At 52.1% G+C, this 12,094-nt stretch overlaps 1 protein-coding gene across 1 annotated transcript; it reads right to left on the bottom strand.

The window, feature by feature from the left end:
* Positions 1-6,128: 6,128 nt before the first annotated feature.
* On the bottom strand, positions 6,129-9,518 carry KCNA3 (potassium voltage-gated channel subfamily A member 3). Its single transcript, XM_045816786.1, has one exon. The coding sequence runs from the start codon at positions 9,370-9,372 to the stop codon at positions 7,603-7,605; it is 1,770 nt and encodes a 589-aa protein (XP_045672742.1). The 5' UTR covers positions 9,373-9,518; the 3' UTR covers positions 6,129-7,602.
* Between the last annotated feature and the right edge of the window lie 2,576 nt (positions 9,519-12,094).

Below are 12,094 nucleotides of genomic sequence, written 5' to 3'. Positions count from 1 at the left end.
CCCAACCCCCTCTGCAGAGGAAGGCGCGCCTGCTGCAACATTACCTAGAACCATGACACCGTCTGCACACTCATCGATACCAGTGCTTTCACAGGCTCTACTTGGTTCCCACGACCTACGTCGGTTTTTCCAGGCTGCTAGGAATTTCCCAAACCAGCATAGGCTACTGGTGCCTCTCACCCACTTTATTTAGAAATGGCCTACGTTTTGCCATGCTAACTCACTCTAAGAATCTGCTCTTATTTCTCATGGATTCCATGCCTCCGTCTTCCTTTATGTATGGAAAAGGCACTCCACAAACAGCTGACTTTTGTAATCCTACCATCCAACTTGAAAATTACATTTAAAATCAGATTATTTAGTAAAAGAAATCAGTTTATCTAGCAAGGCCCTAGCTACAGCAATGCAGTTCTTTAAGGTGATTCACTGATGAGATCTCTAATGCCTTACTCAACCAGAGTCTGTAGTCGGGAAGACCCCAGGGATCTTGAAGGGCGTACCCTGAACTGAAACTAAGACTGAATTACTGGGAAGTTTCTCAGAGTGTCTGCCAGATGGGTGAGTCCATGGGATACACGTGTGTGTTCTGATGTTTGCTGCCCTGCTTGACCCAATCGGTCAATATATTGAGAATCATTCGCCAACAGCATTCTGTCAGCTACGAGGTAGGAAACACAGTCTCTGAAGCATTCGAACTTCCAGGGACCCACGGTGAGTAGACGTGGTATCTCACTTGATGTTGTATTTAAATTATTTATATCAAGGAGTTGTACCCCAAGACTGGATAGTCCTTTGAGGGGAAAACCTTCAGGCACGTTTACCAAATGGAAGCCTTCCCCAGGGAATCAATTCCTGCGGGGAAATGTATCCAAAAGAGCAGGGTGGGGAGCACGACCCTCGCGGGGACACGGTGAAGCACAGGTGCGCACCACACCACACCCACCTTTCTGTCGTCTTTGAGCACTCCAGTCGGAGCGCCGGTCCCACCTCCTGGCCCGCCCCGGGAATGCACACCTAACTGAGCACCAGCTCCACTCTGGGCAGTGTTCCGGGTCGTGAGGGGTGTGCTACCAAGAACAAGACAGGAATCTTTGCCCCCATGGACGGGAAAAGAACATGGACAATAAACACAGGAAGGAAAATGTCTAATGTGTCAGACGAGAAAATAAAGCAGAGACGGGATCTAGGGAGCGCTATGGGGCTGCAGCTTTAAGTGGAGTTGCCAGGGAAGGCGTCACGAGCCTGCGACCCCTTAGAGGGTGACAGAGTGAGCCTTGCAGACATCAGGGGTGCAGCGGCACCCATGCCGGGGGACGGGGTACAGGGACAGGAGGTGCAGTCAGCCTGCGCATCTGAGGAAGAAAGGGAGGCCGGCGTGGCTGCCACACGGATCAAACGGGACACGAGTCAGAAGAGAGGTCAGGAGGGGAAGAGGGCTTCACGAGGCAGGGCCTGCAGCCACGGCAAGCCCCGAGTCCGCTGTACTGTGTGTGAGCTGCGGAGCCCGCTGAGGGTCTTGCCACGTAGAAGTGACAGGATCTGACAAATGTTTTAAGACAAGGACTCTGGCTGCTCTGTAGAGAACAGACTCAAGCAGGGCTCGTCCTCCCAGTGAAATCACTGGTCTTAACTTGAGGAAGAGGTTTACATGCACGAAGAGAAGAACCTCAGGAGTCAGAGAGAATTGGCCTGAAGAACAGCCGTTTAAACTAAACGTAAGGAAAAACGAGGGACAGAGCAGTGCTGGTAACGCGTGGGTACATGAAAATTTCATTCAAGAATGTCAGTGGGTTTCTCAACAGATTCGCAAGAGCCTTCATGCTCAGTACCAGTGAGTGTGAGGCTGGGATGCCTGGGCCAGAAAAGGCTTCTCTCCACCCCCACCACCACCACAACGGGGTGGGGGGTGAACCCCCATATCTGCAAACTCAGGGCCCTGCGTGCACAACGTTCTTCAGATGTGATGAAATGTTGTCTGTTGTGCATTTAAGTGCTACCTTACTGACCAGCTGAAGAAGAGCCTCAGGATGTACTTTTCGGGCCAGGGCTCCGACTCTGCACCATTTAGGTGGCGACGATCATAAAATGGCTCCCGAGAAAATGATGCAGCGTCTTTTCCAGATCGCATCTCGAATGCACTTGATGGTTAACGGTGCAAAATGTGAAATACAAGGAAAAAACACATCCAGGGAGGGGGAAAAAGATAGCGGGAGAGAGAAAACCATAAAAATGTTTCTTCTTTACCTTTTCAAGGACAAAATTAGTCTACAGTATCATCAAAACCAATGACAAACCTTTGAAAACTTTCTAACTTGCCTGGATCATTTAAGTGACACCTCAGGGTGGACACGAGCATGTAAAGAACACTGGTATGGACTCCGCAGCCCTGGCCACTTTCTAACAAGAAGTTAGAAGCTGAGTCACAGTGAGGAAGGCCGGGGCCCTGCACGGTTCCCCTCCCCTCTTCCTGCCTCCTCTGATCTGCCCGCTCTCAAAGGTTGCCAACCACCCTCTGCAGATTATAAACAACAAGCCATTTCATTAAGACCCATACAACTGCCAAACAAAATAGAGGAACTTAGTTGTAATTAAACAATCGTTTTATGCTCCTTGGTTTAAAAGGCCAAATACCAAACAACCAGAAAAGCAGCCCATGCTGACCAACCAGCCCCCACAGTCCTCTCCCCCCGACTTCCGCTCCTCGCCTCTGTCTCACCGCATTTCCTAAGTCTGCAAACGAGAGGGGGGGGGGGGGGGGGGGGGCACGTGTGCCCCTTTGCACTTCTCAGTGGGATGGGTTATCACTTTCACGCACACTGAGAGGTGGGAAGGCCCTGGAAGATGCTGCAGAAAACGCTGAAACTGTAAACATATAGAGGTCAGTGAATGACAGTTATGAATCTCCAAGGAACAGAACAGTGGTATATATCACACTCATTGACTTTCTGTACGACCAGCAGAGCAGTGACTTGAGTATGGCATATATCAAAGAGGTAAAGCCCATGTCTTATGCCAACAAACCCTAACTTTAAATTTCTTCATGCTGTGCCTTCAAAATGTCAACCCCCAAATTTTATTTCCAAGCTTAGAAATAACCAGTCTAACATGTCCCTCTGATGTGGAGCTGGGTGTGATGATGTCATCATCTTCGGTGGGCATGCGAGTTTCATTAACACCGTGAAAGAAACTAATACTGATGCTATTTTTCTCTCTAGGCTCCCCAGCTGCAGGGTGCAGAGACTTTTCTGGGGTGGTGATGGACGTGCACGCATGCAGCCACCCCTCCCCGAGTGAATCCCTAGTGCACACAGACACACGTGTGTGCCCCTTCCAACATGCAAGGCGTGCAGCTGGGCCTGACAGCTAGCCTGCGGTTCGGCAAAGCTATCTGGCCTGTGCAGGCTCACACTCATTAGCATTTTTCTCTAAGCCCCAGTTCCCGTTTTGCTAAACTGGAGTTTTTTGGACCTTAGGGAAGGGGCCACACCTATGCTGTGGAACAAAATTATACCCGAATGTTTTCCTGAGGACAATTGCTCTGATAAAGCAACGGTGCCGCACATTTCAATGAACTGGCAATCTCCTGCTTTCAGTCCTTTTGTTCTAAGTAATTTCTCCCTTCTGATGAGAGGGGGTCAAAATGTTTACACCACTTTCTGGCACGGATCTCTAGGAACTTAAGCAAAACGTAAGGAGGGGGAAAAACAACAATTTGCATAATACTATCATTCACTGCAGATGGAAACACATGGAAACAAGGACTTCACCTCCCAACAGGAAACTATCCATGGTCCTAGCAGGGATCGCCACTGTCGACAGGTTATACTTCCTGAGCGTAATATGAAGTCCAGACAAATCAATCATGTCAGAAAATAATCTGCTCTTACTAGAAAAGTCCATCTCTTCATCGAATTTAAATGACTTATATTTGATTCCTATGGTTTCAAAATACCTGATGATGAGACAAGGGTTAATTTTCCGGATACTGAATGAAATAGGTTTTTTGGAGCTATGTCCTTTACAGGAATTCATTAATGAGTAGCACGGGCTACAGTCAAGCCTGAGAGCATAAGACATTTCTTCTCTCAATCTCCTTCAAGTCGCCAATAAAAGGCACAGGGGGCTTTGGGGGCCAGAATGACTAGGCTAGCCCTGAAGTCTCAGGGAAATCATTTAACCTGAACTGTCTGCCTTTACCGTCCTAACATGGGGTTAATACCCTTTAGCTTGCAGAGTTGAGAAGTGTCGAGGATGTGGTTGGACCTTAATAAGTGGCAGTTATTATTGTTACATAGAAAGGAAATCAGGAAGAAAATAGTCAAGAGAACACTGACTATTTATGGGCTTCATATCCTTCGCAAAGCTCAGTATTAATTAAACAATGCGTGTGAGTAATGACCTCAGTAGTAATGTAATCTCTTAGCAAATAATATAACGCAATAATGTAATCTCTTGGCAAAGTCTCTGCTGCTTATCATGCCATTACCTTTTCTAAGGGCTGCACCTGTATTGACATTTAACCTCCACATTGACCCTATGAGGTATTATTTATCATCCTCATTTTACCAATAAAGAAATCGAGGCACAGAGAGGTTCAGTAATTTGCTCAAGGTTAAAACAGAAGAGTCAGGATTCAAACCCTGGCAATATGACTGCAAAGCTTATGCATGAAACCACTCCATGAAGAGTCTGAAAATAACATTTATGTAAGTTAATAGCCATTCACTCATCAGATGCCCATTAAATACGTACAGGAGGCTACATTCTGGGCTAGGCAAGTGCATCTAAAACTCTGTCAAAACACAGAGCCTGTAACCTTTAAGAAGCTACCACTATGGAGACTAGAAGCAATTACACTACCCCAAAGTTGAGGCTCATATTTCTCCAGATTTTTTTTTAAAAAGCATCTCCTTTGTATTACTGTTACTTCATACCCACACAATTCCAAAAATTATGGCACAACCATTAAGAACTTACAGAACTCATCAGGGTTCCTACATCCTCTGAAAAAAATATGCATAGAACTGTCTCTGCTCTTTGTTCATCTCTATGTTAAGATCTTTTAAAACAGATACCAAATTTATCCCGATGGTCTTACTAGAGTGTGTCTAACATATAACCACCCACATGGGTCATAAAGAAAGAATTTCTGCTCATCAACAATACCAAAAATTTGACCAATGTTACAGGTAACTCGAACAAGTAGCCAAGGACGCCCGGGACAGGGGCCCTGTTTCGAGGCACACAGATGGGGCAACGGTTCTGCGGCCAGGCACACAGATTCCCTTCCTCTTCCACCTCTTCCAGTCTCGGTCGTCACATTTCACCGTCTCCAAAGCACAAAGAGTAACATAAGGAGGCTTCTGACTACCAGAAAACACAAAACACTTCGTGAGCTTTAAAGCAGGGTCACTCTCATGTACTCTAAGATAGAACAGTTATAGCCTATGAAAACCAAAAAATAATTGTGGATCATGCACAATTGTAGAAAATGTGTCATGTCCATAATGTCTATAAAATCACTTACGTTAAAAAGTGTTGCCTTCCTTGCATTTTTAATCATTTTAGTTTCAAACAATTGTACTACTACGTACTACCAAGTAATTACGTAAGTTAACACCAGAACAATAATGCAACGGCAGTAGCTTCTGCCTTCTGTCCCTTTTTAAGGGGAAGCAGGCTGTTCAGAAGCCAAGCGGGTTAGTGAAAGGAATGCAATCATTCTCAGCTCGCTTTGGGTGAAGGCTATTCTGAAGTGCAAAGACCTTTTTTTTTTTTTCATCCTTTTGCAAGAAACAGTGGGAACCAGAGGACAGTTAGCAACATGGCAATCCCACGCTAGAGGTGTTCTAAAGGATCTTGAGAGAGCATCTAACAGGCAATTAACACACAACCGCTGGCTTTGCAGGTCTCAGCAGCCATACCTGCGACCACGGAGGGCATTTCCCTGCTTCCCCCGGACAAAAGGGAAGCGCTCCCAGGAGCCCAGGCCCTGCTCACCTGATTCTGTCTCCTGGCAACCCCCGGCGCAGGGCTGCAACTTGGAGGTATTTCCCCAAGATCTGGTTACTTCCCGTCCCTCCTTTTTATTGATTGTCTGCAATTCCCTCAGTGAAAAACACGCATCCTTTTCAGCTTTGGATTTTATTTAGCTTTTCAAGTGCTGCGCTGGTGGCAGTGCTGCTGTGGGACCCGGATTTTTTATTAAGAGGAAGTCTGGAGGTCCCTTGTAATGAGGGTTCAGGTACGCTGATTGAATCTTTCGTTTGCTTATGTGCAGAGCACTTTTAGATTTGCTTTTTAAGTTCACTTGTTGGCTGGAAACTTCTTGGAGAAAGAAAACAGTAGAGAAGCATCTTTTGAAAGTATTGCCTAATTACTGGCATTTCATTCACATTATGCCTGATCCTGGTGTGCATCTATTATTCTGAAGACGGTATTTTCCTTTTTAATTCAGTCGTTAGAGGATGATGCCAATGATTTTTTGTAGTAAAAAAATATGCATTTTGTGATTCATTGCAACACCTTGGGAGTCCCAGACTTCACTTTATTTGTGCGGTTTATTCAAACAGTGGTTTTCCTTATGAAATCACATAAGTAGGAACCATCTGGAAAGGTTACTGTGGAAACGGCAGGGGCTAGGGGGCGGGGATAGAGAGCAAGAGATGCCATGACAACCTTTTTCGGGTTTCCCAGGAAACATGGGTTGCTATGGAAACTGCATCAGTCAGGTCCGAATTAGTAACTTCCACTGGAAGGAGTGTCTGCCACTTTAATCTTCTTGTGATACTGCAGAAGTTCACCTTTCAGATGCACTAGGAATTTTTTTGTTGTTTCTCTCAGCAGCACTGAAAACATCTGTTCCTCATGGCTGGAACACACACACACACACACACACACACAGAACTTCACAGGAACCTGTTAGTCTCAGACTTTTGAAATGCCTGACAAGCCCCAAAGAGTTCATGAATTAGAGCAGTGCATCTTGGGCATCTCCCTTTGTTCAAAGCTGTAGACATCCTTAACCTTCAGGGAAAGGGGGTTCCGAATAGAACAGAAACTCCAGTCAAAACCCAAATACACTCATGGGGGGTTTAAAAGTCTTTTTGATTGGACTTTCCATCCCCATATCCACAGTGTCGGTGATTGAACTAAATATTCAATAATGTTGAAAGGTCCATCAGACTGAAGCATCCAAGCTACGGTGCCTGCATTGCTTAGGAGAGCAACAGCTGCTTTTCAGTTCTGAGGTTAAACAGTTACTGTAACTGTTCTTTAGTTTCATTTCCTCCCAGGATGTACAAGTCCCCCCCCCCCCCATAGGGCGTGTACTAGAAATCAAGTTTAAATTGGCCGTTTGCATGATTATGAGAGAGAAAGAAAGAAAGAAAAAAAAAAGAGCGCCGAGAGAATGCAGCCCACCTGCCACGCAGCCACCTGCTCAGCGGGAAGCAGCAGCGGGGAGACGGAGGACGAGGCGTGCTTTCCGCCCCCGCGCGGCCTCTGCTCGGTGGATGGTCTGAAATGTACGGAACAAGGGCATACACAGACCGAGGGGCACGGTGCACACAATACGGGGCACGGCATGTCACTTGTAGCACATTACACGTCGGTAAATATCTTTTTGATGTTGACACAGGAGTTGGGGTTATTGTTCGTGGTGCAGGCGGCCGTGGAGTTGCCCGTTTTGAAGGGGGTCTGGGGGAAAGCGCTGTGGTTCATAGCCCCCTCTTCGATCACCATGTACTCCGACTTACTCAGAGTCGAGTTACTCCGTGTTTTCCGGAGCTCCTCGGCCGACGGGGAGAGGTGCTGGCAGCTCCCCACGTGCATGTACTGGGCTTGCTCTTCCCCTTCCGTCTCCCGGTGGTAGAAGTAGTTGAAGTTGGAGACGATCACCGGGACCGGCAGCGCGATGGTCAGGACGCCGGCGATGGCACAGAGCGACCCCACGATCTTGCCCCCTATGGTCACTGGGTGCATATCCCCGTAGCCCACGGTCGTCATGGTGACCACCGCCCACCAGAAAGCATCCGGGATACTGCTGAACCGAGAAGTGGGGTCATCGGCCTCGGCGAAGTAGACGGCGCTGGAGAAGAGGATGACCCCGATGAAGAGGAAGAAGATGAGCAGCCCCAGCTCCCGCATGGAGGCCTTCAGCGTCTGCCCCAGGATCTGCAGCCCCTTGGAGTGGCGGGACAGCTTGAAGATGCGGAAGACCCGCACCAGCCGGATGACCCGCAGGATGGCCAGGGACATGGCCTGCTGTCCGTTGCCCTGGCGCTCAGCCAGCTCCGTGCCCAGCGTGATGAAATAAGGGATGATGGCCACGATGTCTATCAGGTTCATGATATTTCTCGAGAAGGTGGCTTTGCTGGGGCAGGCAAAGAAGCGCACCAGCAGCTCGAAGGAGAACCAGATGATGCACAGCGTCTCCACCACGAAGAAGGGGTCGGAGAAGCTGGAGGTCCCGGCCCGGGCCCCCGAGGTGCTGTTGCTGGCCGCGTCCAACAGCTCCTGAGACGCCGACGCCGAGAAGTAGCTCTTCTCGTCGCGGAACTCGGGCAGCGTCTCCAGGCAGAAGATGACGATGGAGATGAGGATGACGAGCACGGACACGATGGCGATGCCCCGGGCCGGCCCGGAGCTCTCCGGGTACTCGAAGAGCAGCCACACCTGGCGCTGGAAGTCGCGGCGGGGCAGCGGGCGCTCCTCCTCCCGGAGGAAGCCCTCGTCCTCGCGGAACTTCTCCATGGCCTCCTCGCCCAGCTGGTAGAAGCGGATCTCCTCGGAGAAGATGTCGATGGGCACGTTGACCGGCCGGCGGATGCGCCCCCCGGACTGGTAGTAGTACAGGATGGCGTCGAAGCTGGGCCGGTTGCGGTCGAAGAAGTACTCGTTGCGGAGCGGGTCGAAGTACCGCATGCGCCGCTTGGGGTCGCCCAGCAGCGTCTCGGGGAACTGGCAGAGGGTCTTGAGCTGCGTCTCGAAGCGCAGCCCCGAGATGTTGATCACCACGCGCTCCCCGCAGCAGTCCTGCTCGCCGGCGGCCGGCAGCGCGGGCGGCAGCGGCTCGTAGCGGTCTCGGTCTCGGTCTCGGTCTCGGTCGCAGCCGCCGCCGCCACCGCCGCCGCAGCCGCCCTCAGGCGGGTCCCCGCCGCAGCCCGCCGCCTCCGGCTCCAGCAGGTGGTCCCCCGGCACCACGGTCATGTCGGGCGGCAGCTCGGGGCCCACGGCGGACTCGGCGTAGCCCGGGTTCACCAGGGTGCAGGCGCCGCCGCCGGCTGGGCGCTGGGGAGGGTGGGCGCGGTGCGGGGCGGAGGGCGGCGGCGGCGGCGGCGGCGAGCTCAGCAGGCTGAGACGCTCTTCCATGCGGCGGGGGCCGGGCGGCTGCAGCGGGCCCCGGCGCCCCTCCTCGCGCCCCGGGCTCCCGCGCCGCCTCCGCCCGCGAGCTCAGCCGGCCGCCTGTTGCTGCAGCGGCCGCGGGGCTTCGTCTCGCTGTGGCGCGACCCGCGGGCTCCTCGGCGGAGACGCCTCTGCGCCCGCCCCCGCGCTCCCTCCGCCTCCGCCTCCGTCCCCGTCCCCGCCCCCGCCCCCGCCCGGCGCGCGCCCGCCGCCCTCCGCGGCCCCTCGGGGTCCCCGCCCACCACGCGCGCGCCCGCCCTGCCCCTCCTTGGCCCTGAGTCACCCAGGCACCCGCTAGTACTTCGGCGTCTGCACCGCTCCCCCCGCCCCCCCGCGAACCCCTGGCCCCTGGGTTCGGCCGGCCTCGCCCAGTGAGAGCCCGGCCTGCTCGCCCTGCACCCTCCACCCGCGCGGGCCCGGGGGAGGCGGGCGCCGCGGAGGCGAGGGGGCAGCCGGCGGAGGCGAGAGGAGGGAGGGTGGGGATGTGCCCTGGATTCGGAGCTGGGTCCAGGGAGGGGTGGCAGGCCAGGTGGGCGCCCCGGGGAAGAGGCAAGTCTGCGCCCAGCCTCCTGAGCCCACCTGAGGTGGAAGACCTCGAGGCTCCGGGCCTGTAATTCATTTAGCTCCCGTTTGGATGAGAAGCTGCAGGGAGAAATGGGTGCTGGTGAGTTTGGCGCCCAGAATCCGAAGAAAACGGGTCATTAATGGCGTGCGGGGACGTCGCTTCTGTAGCGCAGAGTTCACACTAACTGTCACAGCTTAGATTCCAGCCGTGGGGAAGAACCAGGACCGCGGTTCTGGCTGGGCTTGGAGAGCGCAGCCTGGTCTTTACAGCACTGTGAGGTTTCCTGCCGGTGCGGAAATAAGAGGGCAATGACGAAATTCCCATCTCGTCTTAAATCTGGGGTGGGAGGGACCGAGCCAGACCTGTACCTAGACCCTCCTCTTGCTGCTGGCCTTGTGGCGGGGGACGTGCCACCTCTAGTTGTTAAACCGGGAGAACATCCATTCCAAACCTTGTGTCTCTCTGTTGCTTGCTTTTGGCCTGGAGATAACTTACATTCATCCCCTTTGAACCTAAATGAGTTTTCCACGTTGCTGTGGTCGCTTTGAACACAATGCCTGTTTCCAGACGTTTTTGCGACGCACAGGCAACCCCAGGCTTGAAGATGCGGTTCCTGTCACAGCATTGGAGTCATTCGCAAAAAGAGGAGCTGTTGTCGCGACACCTCCCGCACCCATCACACCTCCGCTTTCGATGGGACTTGGAGTCCGAGTGGGCCGTGGTCCTGGAGGGCAGAGACTGGGTCCTGCCCATTTACATTCCTAGCAGCGACCAGCGTGCCTGACGCATGGTAGGAACCGAGTATGCATGTTGGCTGGCATTTCTCAACAAGGGATCCTTTGCATTTCTGTCTGCTCCAGAGTGTCAGCGTGTCTTCTTTCTGAGCCCAGGAGCGTTGGGGTTCCTGGGGTGAGGAGAAGGGGAGCCTGGGCCCACAGGATGGCGCGCTGCTGGGCTATCCTGAAGGGTTTTCACCCCTGCCTCTTCCGCAATCAGCGGGCGTGTTTCCCTCCGTCCTTCCCCTCCAGGGGGGTGCCCGGCCTCGCTCACAGTAGGATGTGCTATAAGATGGTCCGAGTGGACGGCTGGGTAAAGCACGCACCGAACTGGAACACTGTCTCTGAGCTGGGGATTAGGGTGGCGGTATAATCAGTCACTCATATATTTAAATCTAAGGATAAGGCCGAGAGGGCTTACTGCAAGGATGGCTCACCGAAAGGGAAAGAACCTATTTTTAAAGACCAAATGTTTCATGCACCTCTCTGTCTGGCTTAGCAAGTGATTTATTTCCCTATTTGCAGGAATTAGTCCTGAAATTAACATTAATCAATGACAAGGGAGACCAGCACAGAGGATGGTCACAAGCTTTTCTCTGCTGCGAAGCCTCTGTCCTTCAGAAATGACTGTTTCCATTCCCTTCATGCGTTCCCCTTACCTGGAAGGCTGCTCATGAGCCCCATAGAACAGCCCTCACTTGCTATTTGAGGCCCAGAGTAGTGTAGCAATTTCTTCAAGCTCACACAGCGAGGCAGAGGCAGAGCAGGGCCTGAAATCCTGGACCGTTTCCAAACCCAGGGTTCGCTGTACTGAGTCACACTGTGAAGCTCTTATGTTGATCGCTGTGAGTGCTTAATAAATGCTAGAGCTCACACAGCAGCCTATTTGCTGCTGATTGCCGACTAGTTTGCCTCACGTCGTATTTATTTTAACCAAAAACCACCGCCTTCTGACGGCTAGCCTATTGTTTACAGGGAAGGAGTTGGTGGGCGAACCCCAGCCCTGCTGGACGGCAGGGCCCATCACAACAAATCAATGTCAAACATGGCGTTCCAGGAGAAACACACACCACTTATTTAGTGCCCCCAGTGGAGCAGCTCAAAGTGATTTGAAAATGTCTCATTAATCCCCACGACACCCTTGTGGGATAATAATAATATTATTGTAATGTTTAAGCGTAGAACTGCGGCGGAGCCAGCAGCTCCCCGGAGCACGTGCAGAACTTCCTTCCTCGCATTTCAGTCTTCGGTGTCAGAGCCCACGTAACACTGCTGGGTTTGCAGACGGCGAGGGGCGGTCGTGGTGTGTGGGCTCCTGTGTCGCTCTGAACGTAGCTCGAGTTTCTTA

The sequence above is a fragment of the Phyllostomus hastatus genome, unplaced genomic scaffold (assembly GCF_019186645.2).
Source record: "Phyllostomus hastatus isolate PE091 unplaced genomic scaffold, TTU_PhHast_1.1 phas_scaffold_216, whole genome shotgun sequence".
Taxonomy (NCBI): domain Eukaryota; kingdom Metazoa; phylum Chordata; class Mammalia; order Chiroptera; family Phyllostomidae; genus Phyllostomus; species Phyllostomus hastatus.
The sequence above is the reverse complement of the archived record's forward strand: the minus strand, read 5'-3'. Positions and strand labels throughout refer to the sequence as shown.